Source organism: Hippocampus zosterae, chromosome 11 (genome assembly GCF_025434085.1).
Source record: "Hippocampus zosterae strain Florida chromosome 11, ASM2543408v3, whole genome shotgun sequence".
Taxonomy (NCBI): Eukaryota; Metazoa; Chordata; class Actinopteri; order Syngnathiformes; family Syngnathidae; genus Hippocampus; species Hippocampus zosterae.
In genome coordinates, this window is record NC_067461.1 from 1,235,550 (window position 1) to 1,257,233 (window position 21,684).

General features: G+C 49.5%; 3 protein-coding genes across 5 annotated transcripts in view; 1 reads left to right on the plus strand and 2 right to left on the minus strand.

Annotated features, from left to right (window-relative positions):
- Positions 1-3,256, minus strand: part of LOC127610440 (S1 RNA-binding domain-containing protein 1-like) — a 28,373-nt gene extending 25,117 nt beyond the window's left edge. The window contains exons 1-7 of the mRNA XM_052080614.1: positions 2,775-3,256; positions 2,022-2,292; positions 1,728-1,955; positions 1,256-1,422; positions 622-739; positions 403-541; positions 22-118 (exon numbers count right to left, since the gene is read on the minus strand). Coding sequence (XP_051936574.1) covers positions 22-118; positions 403-541; positions 622-739; positions 1,256-1,422; positions 1,728-1,955; positions 2,022-2,292; positions 2,775-2,839 — 1,085 coding nt within the window. The 5' untranslated portion in view covers positions 2,840-3,256. The remainder of the gene's footprint in view (positions 1-21; positions 119-402; positions 542-621; positions 740-1,255; positions 1,423-1,727; positions 1,956-2,021; positions 2,293-2,774) is intronic.
- A 145-nt stretch (positions 3,257-3,401) lies between these two features.
- Positions 3,402-5,142, minus strand: LOC127610479 (SLC35A4 upstream open reading frame protein-like). Its single transcript, XM_052080680.1, has 3 exons — positions 5,029-5,142; positions 4,498-4,596; positions 3,402-4,240 (listed from the first exon to the last, which is right to left on the minus strand). Exons 1-3 carry the CDS (start codon positions 5,041-5,043, stop codon positions 4,043-4,045), a joined length of 312 nt encoding a protein of 103 aa, XP_051936640.1. The 5' UTR covers positions 5,044-5,142; the 3' UTR covers positions 3,402-4,042.
- A 647-nt stretch (positions 5,143-5,789) lies between these two features.
- Positions 5,790-21,675, plus strand: LOC127610453 (inactive phospholipase D5-like). 3 transcript variants are annotated; one of them, XM_052080639.1, is made up of 10 exons: positions 5,790-5,930; positions 16,103-16,239; positions 17,089-17,275; positions 18,657-18,765; positions 18,930-19,057; positions 19,168-19,365; positions 19,569-19,705; positions 19,783-19,948; positions 20,021-20,111; positions 20,830-21,675. In XM_052080639.1, exons 1-10 carry the CDS (start codon positions 5,805-5,807, stop codon positions 21,294-21,296), a joined length of 1,746 nt encoding a protein of 581 aa, XP_051936599.1. In that variant the 5' UTR covers positions 5,790-5,804; the 3' UTR covers positions 21,297-21,675. The 3 variants fall into 3 exon arrangements, with proteins under 3 accessions (XP_051936599.1, XP_051936597.1, XP_051936600.1); XM_052080637.1 differs by lacking the exon at positions 5,790-5,930 and adding an exon at positions 7,484-7,648; XM_052080640.1 differs by lacking the exon at positions 5,790-5,930 and adding an exon at positions 11,025-11,495.
- The last annotated feature ends 9 nt before the right edge of the window (positions 21,676-21,684 follow it).

Genomic DNA, 21,684 nt, shown 5'->3' on the forward strand with positions numbered 1-21,684 from the left:
TGAGTGCGTGCGCGCTCTCACAATGTTTTCACATAGGTGAGCGTTTCGGGGTCTTTGGCGATGGTGTAGGCCAGAATATGGAGCACGCCTGTCGACACCTCTTCAACAGACGAGAGACCTGGCGCAAAACAGGCGAGCCAACGTGACTTCCAAGTCATTGGTTTTGTGTCCATCAGTGAACGTGGCGTCAAGGATTCATTTGTCCCTCATATCCAGGGGGCGCTGGTGATTTGCTTTATGTTCACGATACCTAAAAGGCTCATTTTCTCTTCATGATATGCGCTGGCCAAAAATTTCAAGACCCCTAAGAGGCGATTCATTTGTCGAAAAATAAACACCACCGTTAGAATACATGACTCATTTATCAGTTACTGCCATTTATGGTATGGGTGTGCGTCGTACCGTCCGTTCCAGGTCTAACCCATGTTCTGAAATCCAGCATGTGCGGCGCCTCGATCAGCGCAATGGCAGCGGGCTCCAGGCCCAGCGCTTTGGCCTTGCGCACTTTGGTCACCTTGCATCCTTTCTTGTAAGGAGTATACTGCAAAGACAAGAAAGTTTGACCGTTTGGATTTTTTTCTTTTTTTTTTTGGTAAGTCTTTAGAGAAATGATATTCTGACCACGTGATCCAATTCATCGGCAGACCGGCAGCTCCTCAGACTTTTTTCAAGTTCAGTAGTCAAAACGCCGTCTTTTTTCAGGGTGGTAATCACAGACTGGGTCTTCTTTGCCAAGCCGCTACAACAAGAGAGACGTTAGGCAAATATGAATTATGACTATTTTAGCAAACAACATAGCCATGAGGCTCACAACTGTACATAAATCATAAAGTCCCTCAATGCATCAATGCTAAATGTGTACACATTGTTTTTTTTTGCGTGCTCGTTTGCTTGCTGTGAATCCTCAAAATGATATTACTCTAAAAGATGGTTATTTGGCGCCACCTAGAGGCAAACATATAATATGCAGCCTACAGAGATGATTGTCTCAGTAAGGACGTTTTGAAGATTGCCCCAATTAAATGTACTTGGATGTCAACAAATACATAAAAAACACATTTACAAGATAGATTTTAAAACGGTTTAACCATATTTGGCAGCAAATTTAATTTAACATGTAAATGTCACGCCGATTTACGGCCATCGGACGCCATGAGTTCAGTTTGAAACTTTGTTCTTCAGAAGAGATTCTGAAAAAGGACAAACGAGGGACGTGGACGCTCAGCCCCTGGAGAACCACATTGGCGCTGCTCACCGAAGCTCTTCGTACACCAGCTGGACGTCACGCACGGCGTCGGCGTCCATGTGATTGATCATGTCCTTGCGGTAGCGCACCATGAAGGGCACCGTGTTCTCCTCGCGCAGCAGCGTGACGATGTTAGCGCACACCCAACGCTCCACGCACGACAGCGTGGACAGCACCTGAGCGGACACACCTCCGTGTCATGATGGGTTGGTGCACTTCAACATGATACAGCACAGGAAAAAAATGACTAATCGACTCTTCATAGCTTGCGTATGGGTCATTTTTACATAATCAATCACGTTAAATCGATTTCACTGATACGAGTATTTCCATTATTGGCAGTTATCTTTCTCGAAGTAATTACTTTGAAGGAAAAACAAGCTATTCTAGAGTGGCATTTTTCAAAATTGAAAGTAAAACAAACAAGTCTTGCGTTTTCTTGTCGATTTCTGAAAACAAAAAGCACACGGAGGCAAAATACCTCAATGGGGTCCCAGTTCATGTCGAGTTCCCCTTTCACCACCGATTGCGACTGTTTGGACTGGCGAGCCGATCGGCGGCCTGTCTTCTGCTTCTTCAGCGGAGGCTCATCAAAGGTGAAGTCCTCATCGTCGTCTTCTTCGTCTTCTTCTTTCTTTGCGGTCAGGCCGGCAAATGACAGGCCTTCCTGCATGCCCTGTTCTGACTTTGACACGGCAAGTGACATCCTCTGCATTGGAAAGCAGATTTAGAATGAGCAACTGAACAAAACAGACTCTTTTCAGTTTGCTCGTACCTCCTCTTTTGTTCTGATGCTTGGTCCAGCCTCTGTTGATCGTGATTGAACATCTCCAGACTGTACATTTGCTTTATTTTCAGGCTTTTGCCGCTTTAGCCCAACTTTGGGGTGTTTTGTGCCCCTCTTGGCATCCTCACTTTTCGGCACTTTGGGTTTGGAGGGTCTCTTCTCACTTGCAGCTGAGACACTGGGGAGTGGCTTTGGCTCAGGTGGCTTCCATTCTTCTTCATTGTCAACCTGGTAACGGTTGGAGATCTGGCCAATCTGGCTGAAAGATTAAATACATTTTTTTTTAACATTACGTGCTTATTAAGGCTGGGCAATGTGGCTGAAAAATGTTTCTCGTGAGTCAATATTGTTAATGATTGAATGTTGTACCTATTAAAAAAGAAATAAAATCAATTACTCAACTCAACTGTAGTTGTAGAGCACTTTCAAACAGTTTTCAAATGTTTTTTGTGTACATTGTGGCATAGTTGTAACTAAAGGTGGGTTCAACAGTCCCAGATTTAACACAAAAGTACATTTGCGGGAGACGAGTTTATTCATTGCTGCAGTTGTACCAACCCAGTACTTGTGACACTTATTTGTTGGTGTGCCTTGACATTTATTCCAGACGAGCAAATTGTCTCAATGTAGGTTGGAAAACACCGAGAAGAACTAAACATTGTACCTGTGCGCAAAACACTTTTCTCTTAACCTTACCGGCCAATAAAGCCAAAGATAAACATAAAACCATGAAATGTTCACCTGTCCTCGTCTGAATCCAAATCCACGTAGTTCACGTTGACCGTGGTCCTTGCTCTTCGGCTCATTTCTCTGAGAGGAGGGTTAAATATAACGACGTCTTCCGATACTGACGACAGTGTACACGACGCCAATTACATATCACAACGTGGTCTTTTAATTTGCTAGCTGCTTCGAGGCTAGGTTGCTGTTCCTTGCTAGTCAGTCGAGCTCATTTCAAATTTGGCGCGTCACTAACACACTGTCATGACGGCAAACGCCGACTTGAACTCTACGTTTTCGCTAAACGTAACGTTCACGGGAGAGAGAATATGCCTTTCTCTTTATTTCGCAGAAAATTCACATCATTTTGGAGGCAAATTGACCGGCTGGAGAGAAACTTCAAAGTATCCCCAGCTTCTTCTAACAAGTAAAACAGGAAGCGTCGTCAGTTTAACGCACGCTCTTGCCCCCTAACGGCGCGCAGGAAAATAGCAACAAATCAATTCATTTCCTGTAATTTACAGTACTTTCGGAGACAATACATGTAAGGGAGCAGAAAGAAGTCGAAACAAATGGTGATTGATAGATAGATCGAGAGAGATAGATAGATAGATACTTTTCAATCTAATCATAAGTGTAAACACAACATGAGGGTCTTGTTACCCGTTTAATTTTAGACAACAGAGGAAGATGTAGCACCGTCAACCAGCTGATCAACAAAATATAAAGAAATAGACGTAGTGCTTCCAGGAGTAATTCACAAAACATATTTAAAAGATTCTGGATGGCAATTATGCAAAACACCCGAAAAAAAATGTAACAGAATAATTCTGAGGTCCAGTCATGAACATTTTTCTGACACTTTTGAGTCAAAATGGCAAACAAAAAGTGCACCGTTGGACACTTCCAACGTTGGGCAAACACATCCCATGAGGGAAGGCTATTTATTGCACAGCACAATAGAGAAGGCACTTCTATTTTTACTTTTTTTTTACTGCAAGTTTTGTGAAGGTCAGCAATATTTTTTACTTCAGCACTATCAGATCGCATAGTGTAAACTCTTAATATGAGTGAATGCATTCTTAAGTCAATCTTACAAAAATGAATTTACAAGCATTTCCTCAAAAAGAAAAAAGATGACCTATAACCAACATCTGGAGACACCCATATCCCTGCATAAGTAAAAAAGCCACTGACAGACAATAATAAAGTTTGATATAGTCCCAAAGGAGTGTTTCCTATACTACAGGAGGCAGAACACATGTACAAGACAGTTGTAACATCATTTCTCATCGGCTTCTTCCTCTCACACTGTTGATGTAGTCCTTAATCGTGTTCTCCACATTTGGAATCTTGTAGTTCTGCGCCGCGTAGATTCCTGTGCACGTCCCGACCACAGCGCCCAGTAGTGCAGACGAGCGGAACCTGGCCACCACGTAGCCGGCCAGGAAGCCCTTCAGGAAGGGAGAACCCAGGAGACTGCCGCCCTAAGTACGATAGGAAGAAGAGACACGGAGTCGGATCAGCCATGTGAAATGTGGATGTGGACGTTAATATTAAATGTTACTTAGGGTAAACCGAATAACCCTTATGGCTGTCAGGTGTGCACGTCAAAGTTAGTGTGTTTAACTGGCCTTTGTATTATGGGAGCAGGGGGGGATCCTTGGAAAATGTCATCTTTGTATTTCATGTATCTAAAAAGTGTGTGAACTCTCGCTCTTTGGAGTCTATGGGTGAGACTTACAGCAGGAACCCCGGCCTGAATCTCATCTTCCATACGTTTCTGGATGTCCTCCAGCTGATCCTTCAGCTCCACCAGGTCCTTCAGCTGGCCCAGAGTACTCTAAACACACAGTACATACATATTATATATATACAGTACATACATGCATACATACATATTAAATTATATACATACATACATATATATACACATATATTTATACTGAATTTTATACTTATACAGATGCAACATGGAAACATATCTTTGTCTTTCCTCGTTAGTTGAAACGTGGCGGCGCTCATCAAGTAACTTTGGTCTGAAAGCGATCTAGTCATTCATTTCCCGAAAGTCGAACAGCTGAATGTGTCCCGTGTGGTAGCTTACGTAGCTTGTGAGGCTACCCTCTTTTGCAAACCAGCTTGCTAAAGGTTGTCAGCAAAATCTACTGCTATTTGTCTTATGATAAATGTAACGTGACGTTTTTTTTTTCAAAAATAATGACAAATAGTTCTGATAAATACAACCAAATAGGCTCTATTGAAAGTTACCGACCTTGTCGTTCACCATGTTTGCCTGGGCTACGTTCTTCTTCGCTGCTTTGCAGTCGCTATGCTGGCATTGGAGTAGCACACTGCCCCCTACGGTTTGTCGGGTATCACGAAAGTGTTTTTTTTACAAACAGAGCTTGTGATATTGGCCTCGTCGGTATCCTGAGGCGTTTTGATTAATCTTACGTGCGTACTTACATACGCACAAGCTTTGTTTTTTTTAATAGTAGCTATTTGACGGTGTCTATACAGAAATAGATAGGGAGGTAGTTGATTCGAAACGCAGACCTCTGTACTGTGAGGCCCCCTGCTATCATATTAAAGTCAAATGACAATGAGAATTGACTTTTGCCAGATGTACAGAATAGTCATAGCTCGATAGACATGAAATGGGGTAGGTAAAATGCTGTCATTCTTGATGCTTGGGGTATTTCCAGGACAGCATGCCACTTACATGTTAAGCTACATGGACACTGTTTTCGATTGTGCAAAAAAATTATATGCCTCTTTTCAGGTACATTTACATTTGTGTCAGTTTTGTCAGAGCTCAACATGACCCCCGATGAGAGGTTGTGAAAGCGGGAGCTGCAGGGTCAAAAATCAAGAGAAAGTTGAAACTCTTTTTAGAGGGCGTCAATTACTCTGAGAATTTTCACTCTTTGCAGCAGGGTTCAGAAACATGAGGAGGGTAACACGATTAAACAAAATCATTTCCGAAGATGAGTTTGCGGTAATGACTCTGTCGGCGGCACTTAAGTCTTTAATCCCGGTCAGGACGGAATGTCCATTAACCTCCTGATTGAAGGTTATCGCAAAGCTGTGCAGTATTTAGAGCGTGTCCAACACCGGGACACTCACTTCTCCGCACTGAAAGCTGTGAAGCATCACGAGCGGCGAGCGATGGGGGTAAGTAAGTTGTCTCTCATCTCTTGCTGCTCTTCATCAGACCGACATTTGATCGACTGCATGCATGGAAAGTTGATGTTTTACAATAGCGCGTAGCGTACATTGCGCATTTTGACGAACTGACAAAAAGGATATGAAGTCACTCCGCCAGGGGCCCTGCACTGGTGCCAGGTGGAATCTCAAGACGGCGCTACATGGCAATTTAGCCTTGTCCACCCGTGTAGGGTATCTGCTTTTGATCAGAAGTCATTTGGGCAAATTCTACACTACATCCCAAAACGCTTCCTTATTCCATGCTGCTGACATTTGCAATTTAGTGTTGATTGATGATTCCGAAACAACGCCATCAACTGAATTTCCGGCTCGCTCATTAAGCTTTAGCGAGGGAGTGGCAATCACTGCATTTGTTGTTCACTTTACACACACGCGCTCTCGGCTGACGAGGACCCGTGCTGGGATTGACTGTTTTGGTCACGTCACATGTTGAAACGGGCTGTCTCATATCCCAAGTTCTGTTTTCATAAGATGCCGTCTGTCAGGAGATGGACTTTGTGATCACCTGTGTGCTGCCGGTTCAATTTCAGCGTTATGAAACGCGCGCACACTTGATGAAGTCCTGCGGCAATAAAAGCGAGGCGATCAAAGGTTTTCATCTCGTTGATGCATCTGCATGTCGCATGGAGGCCATTTTTTTCCCCTCCCTTGCTTTTACCTTGAATTGGCTCAGGTTCAAGCTTCATCTAGTATTCAGCCCGCATGCCCAATGATTGGATAGGGGCGGTGGCAGAAATGTGAGCGGAGGGAATAAACAAGAAAGGCACAATTTTGTCAAGTAGATGGGGGTCATGCTCCCGAACACGTGACTCATTTTGGAATGGAAAACGAATTGTATTCATTGAATTATTGATTCAAAGAAAGCTATGCAGTACTCCGAATGGACTCAAAGCTGGCATTTTTTTGTTTTGTTTTTGAAATGTAATGGATCTTAGTAAAATGTCAACAGCTTTCTTAAACAGGGTTGATCGGAGGCGGCGCGAGGGGCTTGAACAAGGGCTGAGTGGAGAAAAAGTGCAGTGCCTACGAAGGCGACAAAAGCATTTTCACTCTTGGAAGAAACACTTTGTACAACAAACTTTATACAGTTGCCAACAAGTGAAAATGGAATATTTTGTATGTACGAATGGTGGGGATATCCTTCTTGACGTTTGTATTGCATTGCCGATGGATGTCAGCCATTGAAATTGCTCCATCAATGGCCGATATTATGTTTACTGCACATAAAGGTGGAGTCTCTCTCTCTCTCTCTCTCGCCCACCCCTCATCACACGATGAATTTCATCACCAAGCCTGGTGTTGCGCTCAGCTAAACAAAGTCCAGCTCAGTCTCCAGTCCAGATCCGACCTGGGATTGCCCTCTGCCAAGAAGGACCACTGTTTTTTGTTTTTTTGGTGCACCACTTCTCGGAGGAAGCCAAAGGAGGTGCCACGCCGAAGGCAACCTTGATGTCAGGATTCTCCCGTGAGCTCAGGGAGGTAGACTGGCAGCTCCAAGCATGGACCTGCGGGGTCCCAGAGGGCCGGCGGTCAGCCAGGACCTGAAGGGGTTCGGGTCCGGGACTCCAACCGCCGGGATGCTGGCCAGCAGCGTCATTTCGGCCGTGCAGCAGCAGGACTACTCGGCCAGCGTTTGGCTCCGCCGGAGGGACAAATTGGAACATGTAAGTGCGGGGCAATGGAGCCCATGGGATGGCGTCGCCATCGATAATGTTGACAGTTTCATAGTGCATTTGGACGAGATCTATAATTGACGTTTGCTGCAGGGCTGTTTGTTGGCGTTAACGTGTGATGTTGTTACAAAGATTTATCAATGAAGAAAATTGATTTTTTTTGGTGGGCATTTTTTCCACGTTTTGTCTTGAAGCCATTGTAAAGCGACTTCAGAAATTGTTTCTGTAAATACATGACACATGTTTGAGGATAATTGCGGAAAACATCCATCTACGCCAGGCATGTCCAAAGTCCGGCCCGGGGGCCAAATCCGGCCCGCGGTCGAATTTCATCCGGCCCTCGGCCCCCGTCATAAAATCAGTGCCGTCTGGCCCGCAGGTTGGGCGCAATGGAACACGTGTTGCATTGACTGAGGTCTCGTAGACTGGCGAGTGATGTTTCATAGAGTACTGCTTCCCTCTAGTGGCTAAATGAGTAATAGCATTCACTAAATGAGTAATAGCATTTAGACACTAGAGGGCATCACTCACGAGTTAACAAGACATCACTCCGTGTTTATATTGACTGATGTCATATTTCAAATTCCGGTTTCAAATGAACCAAAAGAAATTCTTAAGATTGTTGAAATTAAAATAAAAATGTAAATGTGAAACAGACTGGCTTACTAAAATTTGTTGAACAATATTGTTGTTCAATGTAAAGAATGTCAACCAAGGTCGGCCCCCCGACATTTTACCACATAAAATCTGGCCCCCTTGGCAAAAAGTTTGGACACCCCTGATCTACGCCTTGCTCCACATGAGCACAGGCGGGGCGGATCTGTGATAGGGAGGGCTGCGCCTCCATGGGAGTGGTCACAGAAAACTTCAGTCATGGCCAATCAAAGCACATGAAATGGGCACTTGAAGACCGCCCCCATCCCCAATCGATCGCGTGTCCGGCTTCCCCCCGCGTGTCCGGCCTGCCCAAGGTTTAGCTCGACTTCCTGCCACCAAATTGTCACTTTGCCAGTGTCATCCCCAAGAGACTCCCTCTGCTGCCCAGCTTGTCAGAGAGCGCTCTGCCAAAATGCCAAACAAAAGCAACAAGACTTGCACTGACACCAAAATCAGGATCCACCGGCATTTGCGCCAAGGTGCGTCGTGGCTCTCGGTGAAAATAGAGCCCATAGCACGAAATTCTTTCCCACAATTTCGGTTGTCCGATTTCTGGGGTTGCGTGGCTAAAACGGCACCACTGATGGCACCTTGGATTCTGACAGGACTGGCCACGCCCCCTCTCGATAAGAACTTGAGTCCCGTGGTCCCATTAGCGGGTTTGCGGGACATTTACAACCGGCACTTAGCAAGCCACGCCATGTCTACCCCCTGAAAAAGCATCTTCCCATTGGATGGTTCGCTTCTGTTGCGCCTTGGGTGTGCGCAAGAAAATCGAAGCGCAAGGTGGCAAAAAAAAAAAAACAAAAATAGATGTGACGGCCAGAAGATGCATTGACAGTGGCGCGTTGAGCTTGCACAGGCCACCAGGGGGCAGCAAGACACAGACATACGGGGATGCATGGAGAAATATTCACGGTAAAGTTCACGTATGAGTGATATTATCCCTCGAACGACCTGAGAGTATTCTCTCGGCAGTGTTGCTATTTGTTAGCTTGCTGATGGTGGCAAAGCTAGGTGGTTGTTTTGAATACACAACCTGTAATTGTCTTTGTTTGATGACAAATAGCATCCAAACTCAAAACACAGAAAGACGGTAAGCAAGATTCGAACTTGCTTCAGTTCCAAACAGGCCCGCTTGGAGGGTTAAGATCCATTGAGGTTTGGCGATTGCCGGTAAATAACAGCAGGATGGCTCCGAATGCCCGGCAGGCGGCAGAAAAGGCCTGAAACGGAGGCTGCGCGTTGAATATTTGATGGGGGGGGTGGGGGGGGGGGGGGGGGGAGAGAAACTGGGGTTCATCCACAAAGTTGCTGTGATGAATTTGCCTTCTCAGGAGCAAAAAGAAACCCTGGTGGCACTGATGCATCTCCGAGCATGGATGGGTAATATCATGAAAAATGCTTGCTCAGGGCCCAGGCGAAAAAAGTGCATGGATTTTTTTTTCACCCCATTACAATTAATTCACATGACAGAAAGATGTGACTTTTTTTTTCTAGAAATGTCACCAATTTGTGGGGATCATTGAAAAAAAAAACGGGAAGGGCAGCATTGCAAAGTGTGGATTTTCATCCGAACCCATTAAAACAGCACAAAAATGGTCACCTAAATGATATGTTTTATGGTTTCAAAAAATAACAACGGTACAACGCCAAGGTTACCACTCGTCCCGTAAAAATACGGAATCGGGGTGGAATCGGGTATGGAATGTGGCGTCCCGCATCGAACCAACACGGGACGCGGTTTGTCTATCCGAATTGTCCAATGCGTCCGTCCCGCACAAACGACATTTTTAAATCCAGGAAGCTTCATGACCACAAGTCCAGGAGCGGGAGCCACGGCCAAACGTCACAAATATGAGTGCATTCCGTTTCTCTGTCCTTGTATGACTTCTTTCTGCTCGGCGCGAAAGGACTTTGTTTCAGCGGTGGTTGTTTGAAAGCGCAGTGGAAATACAGCCGGCTTGAGTTGAGTAATGAACCCCGTTACTCCGTACATCACTATTACATTATTGTATAACGTTTTTATAACGGCATAGTTGACATAACAATGTCTGTTTGGCCATCTCGACGTCTCTCGCGGCACCTCAAGGGCCCCCTTGCGTAAGATGCTCCTTTGGACAGCCACAAAAAAAAGCCAAAGGAAAAAGCACAACGGGGTCAAGATTGACACTTTGAAAAGCTCACCGCGCTCGTGTCTGACGTCGCGGTTCGAAATTCTTTCGGAATACAGAAAGCGTCACTACAAAAAAAGCGACCGTGAAGAGAATAAAGTCAAATCTGATCTTCGGATCATTAATTCATACATAAAGAAATCATGACCAAAAGTTTTGAGATAAAAGTTTTTTTTCCATTCCAGCCAGCGTCTTTTTTCACAAGAGTGCCTCGTGAAGGCGCACGGCTGCCAAAAGGACCGGTTTCCGCTTCGCTCCGCATCCGCCCGCCAGTTGAAAGTCAATGTGGACGCCTTCAAAAAAAAAGAGTCTGAAATACCACACGGCAGCGCTCGCCGTCTTTCAAGAAGAGCGGAAAGAAACAGGATATCTTCAAGCGTGTGTGTGTGCGCGTGCTCGCGGTGGGCAAAGACGTCTTTGCTGACGCTACCAAAGCCGACAACAGGCTTCATCATGCAAAACATTTAGAAATGTTGCACCTGCAACCCTTTGGCAGCACTTGGGAGCAAACGTGAGTGCATCGTAGCAGCGTGTGCGCGCCACGGCAGGGCAACTCAGCATCTCACACACACACACACACACACACACACACACACACACACACACACACACACACACACACACACATGCACACGCACACACACTCCTGAGGATGCAATGAGAGGAGACAAGAGGGAGGCATGAGCCGGACCTTCTATTTTTTCTCCCTTTCCCTCCTACTTCCAGCGTTCATGAGGGACAAGGGAGAGAAATGTGAGCTTTCTATTAGGAGGTGGAGAGACAGAGCGAGAGAAGGGTGAGGGGGGGGGGATGGAGGGAGGAAGAATGGGAGGAGGAAGCGGGAGAGTTAGAAAGAGGTGCACCGACACGATGCGCAGACACAGACACGAGAAGAGGCGCAAGGGAAGGAGAAATGAAGAAAGTAGGCAGATGTGGACACAGATAGAGAGATAGTCGTAGCGAGAGACTTCTTCTCATCAGCCGCCAGCGAGGGACGCATCATGAAGGTGAGCTCGGAGAGCTACAAACGACGTGAGTGGAACATGCGTGTTTCTGCCGTTCCGGCGGCCGGCGTACACGAGAGTACAGGAGGCTAGAAAAAGTTGCCTCCGGTCCTGTAGGTGGCAGTAATGCTCCTTGCTAAGTGAGTTATATTACATCAATGCAAGTACGACGTCGATTCCCGCCTATTGCGTACGGCTGAATTTGGTGACATGGAGGGAAATGTGTGGTCACGGGGAACCGATGGGCAACGGGACCTTCTGGTCCCAGGAACGAAGGAGAACTATCGTGGAAAAGTTGCGTTGCTGACAAACAAGCGACTATTTGTCAGCGGGTGAGCCAATAATTTGCCGTCGTTCATTGGGGATCGTTATCGTCCTCTATTTTAAGGAAATGTTATTCCCTGGCCGTGGCTCCAGAAAGTCCATTGTACTTCCTCGCAACGTGTCTGATTGTGCGGCTGGAACTCGTGTTCATTTATCATGCGGTCAGAAAGAACACGATGGAGAGACCTTGAATCGGATGGAGTAAAAAATTAATTGGTCAATTTTAAAGGAAAGGGGGCTGAGAATGGAAACTTGTGGAACGCCACAAACTACTGAGATATGTTCAATTGGCGGGGCCGGAAGCGTTGACTTCCTGATTTGAATTCCGACCCAGTACGAGTGCTGTTTAAGTGACAACAAACGATGGGAACATGGTCCAGTCTTTTGATTTTTGTGTAGAATTTTTATTTTTATAGAGCTTTTTTGATGGGCTGAGTATTTGGTGGGCGCCAGAGATTTTTTTTTGTGGCCACGTGTGTGTAACCGTTTTTTGGGGAGGGCGTGAGGCTGAAATTAAGTGTGAATTTTTAAGTGTGAGAGGTTTTTGTGTGAGCTTGAGGGTTTCATTTGATCACAAGATTGCCGAAAAACATGGCGCCTCCTTTGCTTGACAAAAATGACTTTTTGCTGCAGTTGAGACAAGTCAAAAATCATGTGATGACTTTCCATTTGAAATCAGCGACGCAACATTTGTGGGCAGCGCAGGCTAGCTCAACCCCACAACAACTCTTGTGGGCCGAACGGGCCGTCACAAGTGTGACCACTCCGTTCGTGGCATCCGTCTGCTAGAAGGGGGGTCGTCATAGCGATGGTGAAGAGAGAGGAGGGAAAGGTCCTTTTGTAATTCTGCTCACACACACACCCTTGATGCTACTCAGTGATAGACATCCACACATTTTACACACAGATGCAGGAGTTGGCAGAGTGAAGTGAGCGGCGCCTGAAACACCTGAAACAGTGTCCATGGCAACCAGACGACTGGCTCCTGGACCATCTGAAAAAGACATCACAAGCTATATTAAAGATCAAAGTTTACAATTGGGGAAAGGCCCAAACGGTTTGGAGCAACTTACTGGAAAAGGCCCATTAGTAGCATGTAAAGTGTGTGTGTGTTGCGGGGGGGGGGGGGGGGGGTGGACAAAGAGAGGCGGCATCCCAGGCATCCACTTGGGGGTGGGGGACGTCCACTCCCAACCTCAGACGTATTCACAAATGGACTAATGTCGAGATAAGCGCAGCCACCGGCGACCATCTTACGTTGCCAGTGAGGCGCGGGACCTTTCGGACAAATCAACGCCTCCCTCAAAAAGACGCCTGGTGCATCTGATGAGGCGTTTCGTCATTACAACATCAAGCGATCGCCGCTGTTGTGAGCTGCTTCGAGTGTAGCGCAAAGTGTGGAAGAAACTCAGCAGAACCGCGACCGCTGCACTGCTGGCATGAAATAGTTATGGGGGAAGCGAGGGGTGGGTCACAAATCAAATATATAGACACCACTAGAAGAGTGGAGAAAATTGCTTGTCTTGACATATCTCTGGATGCGGCTGCAAAACACACACACGCACACACACACATTGACACACACACAGACACACACACACATAAACACTCATACCTTGGGGTCACAAATCACTTCAGGCAAGGAGCAAACGAGCTGCAATTTTACAGTCAAGCTCATAAAAAGATGAATTTGCATATTGATGTTTGACATCGGGGTGTGACGGTAGCCTCGTGGTTTCGCCACATCTGTTTGCCTCGCAGTTTCTGCCTTTGAATCTCAGCTCCGGTTTTCCTGTCATTTTCCAATGAGTGCTTTGGTCGCACGAGATCACCCGAGCACTTTATTCCGGTGTGAAACGCGCTAGCTGTGTCAATGTTTGGTTAGCTTAGCCATTAGCCGTTAGCCGTTAGCCTGGCTTCTCTGTCTTTGCATGTTTTGAGAGCGATACTTGCGCGAAGTGCGCTCTATTTACTTGGGCGAAGGGCGCTTTATTCGCCGCCACGCAGTACCAAGGTAGCACCAAGCTTCGAGCTTGCCTGCGCTCCCGCTTCCTACTTTTTGGGAGCGTCTCGGCGGTTCATTCTCAGTTTTGCTGTTCAATGTGTTTCGACGAGGCGCAAAATGCTGATTTAGCCTCACGGACTGCGATGCAAATTGGCCCTCCCCACCCTCCCCCGGACGCACATCATCAGTATATTGCCTTAGTGGAGGTAATTAAACATCCGAATGCATGAGAAGTAACGTGATCCAACCGCCTGCCCGGCATTGTTGCCAACGTCATGGGAAAAAAATGCGGGACTTGGCAAAAAACATGGGCTGCTCTTCCGCAAGAGTCAGCGCTTTGGGGAGTTTGGCCTCCTATGCGGCTACAAGTGCCTGACAATGGCAGGCCCTCCCTCCGTTTTCTGAACGAGGCTCACGAGGGAGCGGGAGTCGAGCGCAGCCGATTGGTCGCCCGTCAGTCACCGATGTGCTGTTCGTTCGTTTTTTGCAGGCTGGCGGTGTGACCGCTTTACCTCGACATCTCGACAAGCTCCAAAGCGAGCTGCAATTTACAGCGGAAAATATTCCAAAGTCATCATCTCGGCTGCAAGTGAGCATCGCCGATTCCAGACTTGAATGCGGATGCGCTCACCGCGTCGCGCCTGGAAAGACGACAGTTTGATCACATTAGGCAGAGGTGGAAAATGGGCCGCGGTCCAGACGCTGACTGAACTTCATCGTCAGCCGCTTTGTAAACACCGTCAACGCCGTCGGACACGTCGGACCGTCCAACGTCTCTGTAAACACGCCGTATGGCCGCTTCCTCTTGTAAAGCGGTCGCGAGTGTGCTTGAGGAAGGCCAGAAGGCTCCGGATGCCTCTTCCGATTGTCGGGGGGGAAGGACGCGATGAGATGACCTCCGCTGAGGTCGCCCGACGGCTGCTTGTTAGAGTGCCACGTTGAAATAAAAGCATTGGCAAATGGAACCACTTTGCAGTCCAGCAGGCTGAAGCCGCTGCGCCGGCTTAGCCTCCGCCGCAGCTAGGAAGCTTTACACACACGGCTGTCTAAGGTCCCCGCAAGGCAACAGGCCAAACACAGCGTCGACGTCACTATACCAGCTGAGTTCTCGACAGGTGGCTCAACATTCACTGTGTCCGTCTGCTTTTCTTTGCATGTCCATCACATTGAGCAAGCACACACACACACACACACACACACACACACACACACACACACACACACACCCAACCACACACACCCATTATGTCGCGTCAGCAAATTACATGCTTGACAGCATTCTGTGATGTTGGTTTCCTGTCACTCAACATGCACCTCCGGGATTGAAGTTATTCTGCGTATGTGTTTTGTGTGTGTGTGAGGGGTGTGTCGGGGTTGGGGTTGGGGGGCGGCGGGGGGGGGTACTAAGACTAAAGTTTGGCAAAATTTTTAAGGTCACGCTTCACTTGGGGTTTGACATTTCTTTTCACTTTACGCAGCAAGAGACGATCGAGTATGTAACTCGTCTCTTGGCCTCCCCTCCACCGCTGACATTTGAAATTTTGGCCTGTTTTACTGCCCCTTCTCCTCCATTTTTGTTTGTTGGTTTGCCGTGAGATTTTTCGACTGCAATATGCTGTATGTGCCTCAAAGTTTAGGAAACACTTGCACGTTGGGCACAAATTGGATCCTTTGGGCAATTTGCCCTGAAAAACGGGGGGGGGGGGGTGCGCCTTCATTTCATGGAGCGATGCGTGTTGCGGAAGCGAGACCGTGCTTTCGCCGCAAGCTCGGACAAATGTGCCTCATTTCAAAAGCAGCGCATTGTTGTTTCAACTAGTGTTGTGCTGTAAAATCAGTCAGCCCCCCCACCTCACCTACCCGCCCGCGCCCTCCCCAGCCCCCAGCAGTACTGCACTATAATTGGACATCTGACACATTTATCAGGCTTTAATGCGCAGAAATGCATCGTTTCTTCCCTGAACTATTTTTTTGGGGGGAAGCCAAAGGGCGAGCAAGGTTGCCGCTCTCGCCGGCGGGAAGCTTGCGGATGGGCGGCGGGGAAGGTCAAAACCAAAAGAACAAGCAGGCGGGGGGTGCCGGGAGACCAACTGACAGCCTCGCAACTGGAATGGAAGCGCGCGTCCGTGTTTTTGTGCGAGCAGGCTCAGCCGTGCTTTCAATCTGGAGTCTGACTCATGGAAGTCAAGGTTAAGGCACTTCGGACTCTCTTTTTCTTTTTGAATTGAGAAAAGCCGCCCGCAAAACCAATCTTGTCTTTTGTCCTTTTGTTTGTTTTTAGTCTCAGCAGAAGTGCATCGTGGTCTTTGCCCTGCTGTGCTGCTTCGCTGTGCTCGTGGCGCTCATCTTCTCGGCCGTGGACATTTGGGGCGAGGACGAGGACGGCATCACCGAGGACAACTGCAGCCGGGACTGCAGGTGGGAGGCGGACACGGCTTGGCATTTTCAACTCATTCCCTCCCAAAGACGTCTTTAAACGTCTTTTCAGACTCGGTCCACGATCTGAGTTGCTTTATCCCGACGAGAGTCGGAGGCACGCCGAAGCCGATCCCAGGAGGCTATGGGCAGGTTCCATGCACCTGCCGCGCATGTTTTGGGAATGCGGGAGGAAAGCAAAGTACCCGGAGAAAAGCCACGTCGCTTTTAACACCTCGTGAACGCCGCCGAGTGCAGACGTTCCATTTGGCGGCCGCCCAGTGCGGCTGGGGACTGTCGAGAGGCCTGTCAAGAGAGCGCGGGGATCTGGACGTTGTCTTTAGGTGACTCCGTGTGCGCGTGCGGCAACGGTCCACCGTCCCGTTTGTAGATCCAACTGGGGTGGAAACGTCACGGGTGCCAGAAAGGGGCACAAGAGGGCGCCATTGCTCGGGGTCGTCGCGACTCCTCCGCATTTGCCTCAATTAGCTTCTGCTGTACTGCATCATGATTTTGTCCCCCCCCCCCCCGCTGGGGCGCCGGAACAATCTGCACGTCTCAGCGCCTTGCTCAGCAGTCATTTTTCTTAATGAACGGTCGACGTACCTCGAATGTGACATCATCTCGAATCGAGCTCAGGCCGGTGTCGTTACGCACCTTGGTCGCACCTCGTTTGTCCGTTTTCCTGACGCGGTGTAAAATCCTCCGCTCGCTGATGCGCCATCGCCTTTCCCGGCAGAAGCGATGCGGAGATGACGTTTCCCACGAAGCGGAGCTAATTTGTCAGTGAACGGTCTCCGGCGGCGACGGGACAGACGCGAGGAAACGACCTGTTGCCGATTGCTTCCTCAGAGCCGTCGTGGTGGAGAACATCCCGGAAGACGTCTCCTTCTCCAACAGCAGCGCGTCCCACCTCCCGCTCTCGGAGGGGCTTCTCGGCCTCCTGGATCGGGCCGTCCGCGTGGTGGAGATCGTTTCGCCCGCGTGGCTCCTCAACTCCTCCCAATACGAGTCCGGCTTCCAGCCCGCGGCCAGACAGGTACAAATGCTAACGGGCTCGACTTGTTCCTCTCGAATCCTCTCCGCTGAGTTTCATCCTTTTGACTTTCCGACGGAATTCTTGCCTACTTGCATTTTCAAGAATTTGCACAACTTCCAACCCGGTGTCAAACATTTTTCACAATTTCCAACGGATCCGTAAGACCTTTAGTGGCGGCCGTTTTCAGATTCTCCTTCATCCCTGCACTCAAACCGTTTTTAAGAAAAAAACTTTAAGTACATCAATGAGCACTTCGCTGGACTCTGAAAGGACGTACAAATACGTCTTTGGGATTAAAAGGTCGGAGGCGTTGCCGCAACTTCCTCTGCGACGAAAAATATTGCTTGCGCTCTCACCATCTCATCTCGCAATGGGCTCGCCACGAATCAGCAAAAAGTAGCGGTGACCTCTTGGGTCTCCAGCTGGTGTCGGCGCCATCATCGGGTCGACATTTGCTCTCCAGCTCGGTGAGCTCAGCTCACGCTCAATTTCCGAATGCTTCCAATTTGGACAATCTGCGAGGTCGTTCTCTCCTGAGATGGAAGTAGCCACAGCTCATTTCGGGTTTGCCATCGGACGAATTGGCTCGATCTCCACTTGGCTCGAAAGCTTCTGACGCACGCACCCGTCCAAAAAGGCTGTTCATTAGAAGCTAATGGCTCCTCCTCAAGAAAAGCAAATGGCCTTTTAGCCTCGAGCGCCACAGCTGCGTGGAAGTGTGTGTGTGTGTGTGTGTTCTCTCTGTGTAGGTCCACGTCGGCAATCGTTTTAATGAGCTGCATTAACTGACTGTTAGGGTTGCAAAGTGGTTGAAATGTGTGCAGGTACTTGTGGCAATTTCAGCAATCTTGATCTCTCCATTGAGATCAAAGTCAGCAAACTCCTGATTGATTGGATGTCTCAAAATTAGTCTGCTTGCGTGGGATGCATTAAAAGGGGATTTTGCCCCCTCCCCGGTCAGATCGGGAAACACTTGCAAACGATGGTTCAAAGACAAATTCTCATGTGAGGTCGGTCGGGCCTTGCCACCGACTCGGATTGAAACCGAAGCTCGCCGATCAAAAAGCGACACAACGGCGTGTCGCTGACCTAAACGGCAATCAAAGTTTGCAAACCATAATGCAGTTACTCCATGAGGTAACTCAGATTCGTCTTCTACAAGTCTTCTTCTTCTTCTGGCAGTCTGGCTTCCCCATGGCACCTCGCCGCCTCCCGCAGGTCGGTCTCGGTACAACGATGGAGCTGTTGCTTTTTTTTTCTTTTTTCTTCCTCGTCATATGTCGCAGTGTCAAAGTTCAGATGTTAACACTCGGTTAGCAGGATCAAATCTGGAACCAGCATCCGGGGGTCCAGTATTTTTGCGTGCGTGTCTGCCACACAGGGCGGACTTCTGCTGTCCAGGCTGCAGGCGCTCAAGTCCCAGAAAATCCAGCTCAAGGTCTCAAGCGGGATGGTGGACTCGGCGGAGCTCAAGACGCTGGCCGCACACGGTCAGCGTTTAAGTTCTCACGCAGGTCGCATGGTCCCCCCGCCCTACTCGCAAAGTCGCTTACGGTCGCCGTGGGGACGGGGGACGCCTCTGCTCTAACGGCGGCGTCTCTCTCGTAGGGGCGTTGGCCGTCCACCTTCTCCGACTTCCTCCGTGCCTTCGCAGGCGCCGAGGTGCACTACGTGAACACGACGGCGCTGACCAAAGGTCGCCTCCACTCGTCCTTCTGGGTGGTGGACAGGAGACACGTCTACGTGGGCAGCGGCGGCATGGACTGGAGATCCTTGGCCACGGTACGTCATGCGCTCGGCGCACTTTCTGCCGCGCTCCAAGTTTTGGGACCTTGGGTGAAAAAAACTGAATGAACGCGGGGGCGGTGGCGGTGTGTGATTGTGCTCCCCAGAGGAAGGAGCTGGGTGTGTTGGTGTACAACTGCAGCTGTCTGGCTCTGGACCTCCACAGGGTGTTCAACGTCTACTGGGGGCTCCAGTACAAGGACTTCATCCCCTCCTTCTGGTCCAAACGCCTCTTTGCCATCTTCAACAAGGACTCGCCTCTGGAGCTCGCCCTCAACGGCACCAAGGCCCGAGCATATGTCTCCGTAAGTGAGGAAATGGGGGGGGGGGGGGGGGGGGGGAGTGGAGGAGACGGGGAAAATAAGATGAGACACCTTGGATGGGGAAGAGGGAGGACGGGATGAGATGGAACTCGTGATGGGGGTTGCCAGGAGATGAAATGGAGGATGGACAGGTGGATTTGCCGAACTTCATTTCCGGGAGTTGACGTGTGGGATCTTGTCCGCAGACCTCCCCGGATGTTTTCATCCCCAAAGACCGAAGCAGTGACTTGGAAGCCATTTCCTGGGTCATCAAGGACGCCCGTCATTTCGTGTACATCTCCGTCACAGACTACTTGCCCCTGCTCAACAGCGGCGCTTACAGGTCAGCTCGGCCACGCCCACCCCCCCGATCTGTCACGAACTGACACGCGTGTTGACACGCGTGTCGACGCTCCCAAGGTACTGGTCTCGTATCGACGGCTTGCTCCGGGAGGCTCTGATCCTGAGGAGGGTGCGCGTGCGTCTGCTGATAAGCTGCTGGGAAAACACCCATCCGCTGACGTTCAACTTCGTCTGGTCTCTGAGGAGTCTGTGCGTGGAGCAAGCCGACTGCTCGCTGGAAGCCGTGAGTTTCCGCTCCGACGGATTCAAACGGCACCAAAACGCCGCCTTATAACGCGCCCGCGTGTACGTGCAGAAGTTCTTCAACCCCAGAGTGCAGAGGGACGGCAGTCTGCGGGGGATCAACCACAACAGGTTCATGGTGACGGACAGAGCCATTTATTTAGGTACGCGCGTTCACAAGGTTTGGTGTTTTGTGTATTTTTTGGGGGGGTGGGTGAGTTGAAAAAGGACTGCATCTCGTCCAGTCCGGAGAACAAAGCTAGCGTCTTGAATGGCCTAAATAGAAGTGGTACGAAAAAATGGCGAATGGTCTCGGTGACATTTGCTTTTCACTCTCTGGCCTCAAGAGGGCGCTAGTCACAATGCCCGAGCCCATAGCAAGTCAAGTCAAGTCAAGTGTATTTCCGGAGCACTTTCAAACAGCCATCGCTGCATACAAAGTGCTGTACATGGAGCGATTTAATATGCACAATAAACAGTAAGACAAATCGGTAATAAAGGGGGTAGAAAGCACCAAACAGTAAAATCAAGAACAAATCAAAGTCATGCTGAGTCGAACGCCAGAGAATACAAGTGAGTTTTGAGGAGGGCTTTGAAGAAATAGCAGGGAAAGTAAAGTTGGACGTACCGAAGCCTCGACTGTAAATGGCGGGGGGGGGAGCAAACGCTTTTGTTTCGGGCCGCTACATGCTACAGTCAGTCATTTCATCCGCTTCTTCTTACAAAGGTCTACATGAAAAGAGTTTTTTTTTAGGGGGGGCCGGGGGGGGGCAGCCCTCTCCAACTCACAGATTAGAACCGGCTCTGCACTTGAATATAGCAGGACCGCAATGGGCGAGTCACGTTAAACGGCCACTGAAAGGCTTGTTGATCCGCCGACAGGCAATCTGGACTGGGTGGGCAACGAGTTCACCCACAACGCGGGCGTCGGCCTGGTCATCGCTCGGCCCGAGGGCGCCGACGAGGAGAAGAACTCCGCCGTGGTGGATCAGCTGCGGGCCGCCTTCGAAAGGGACTGGTTTTCCGGCTACGCCCGCTCCCTCCAGCCCAACAAGATCCCCGTCTGCAGCAAGCGGCAGATGGACCGAGAGGGAGCGGCCAAAGGCGGCCGGCCGAACGGCGGCCCGCCGCCGCCCGTCGGGACCGCGAGAAACGAGCCCCGAGACGGCAAAGACAAGCGCCGCGACGCGGTCCGGAGGGAGACGGACACGCCCATGGCCGTTGGAAACCGGAGAGTCACTCGCCTTCAGCGTTTACGGGCGCGGATCAAAAGGACTGCGCCGGAGCGCCCGAAGGAAGCCGGCAATCCGTCGCCCGGGAGTGGGCGGGGCTCCGACGGATGCCTGTAAACGGCGGCAATCCAAAGCGCGGCTTCTGCTGGAATCAGAATGGGGCGCTTTTGGCTAACACCTTGCGGTGAAGCGCCAGCTTGTTTTTAGAGAAGGTTGAGAGACGGAGACCAAGTCAGGACGGACTTTCCGCGTTGCTCTCGTGCCGCTTCGGGTCAGCTCGCCTGAAGATTTCGAGCGAGCGGCGCGCCGGACGGGTGCGTCTGCATCACCGTTCTGACTTCATCTCCAGCCTTCCGATGAGGAGTCGCGCGTTCCGCCCGTACTCCATTTTGTCCGGCCTCCTCCAAAAACGTGCATGTTCGCTTCACCGATGACTCTGAATCGGGGGTGTTTTCCTTGTGGGTCAAGGGTCGCCCCGAGGGGGCTGGTTATAATGGTCAAAGCG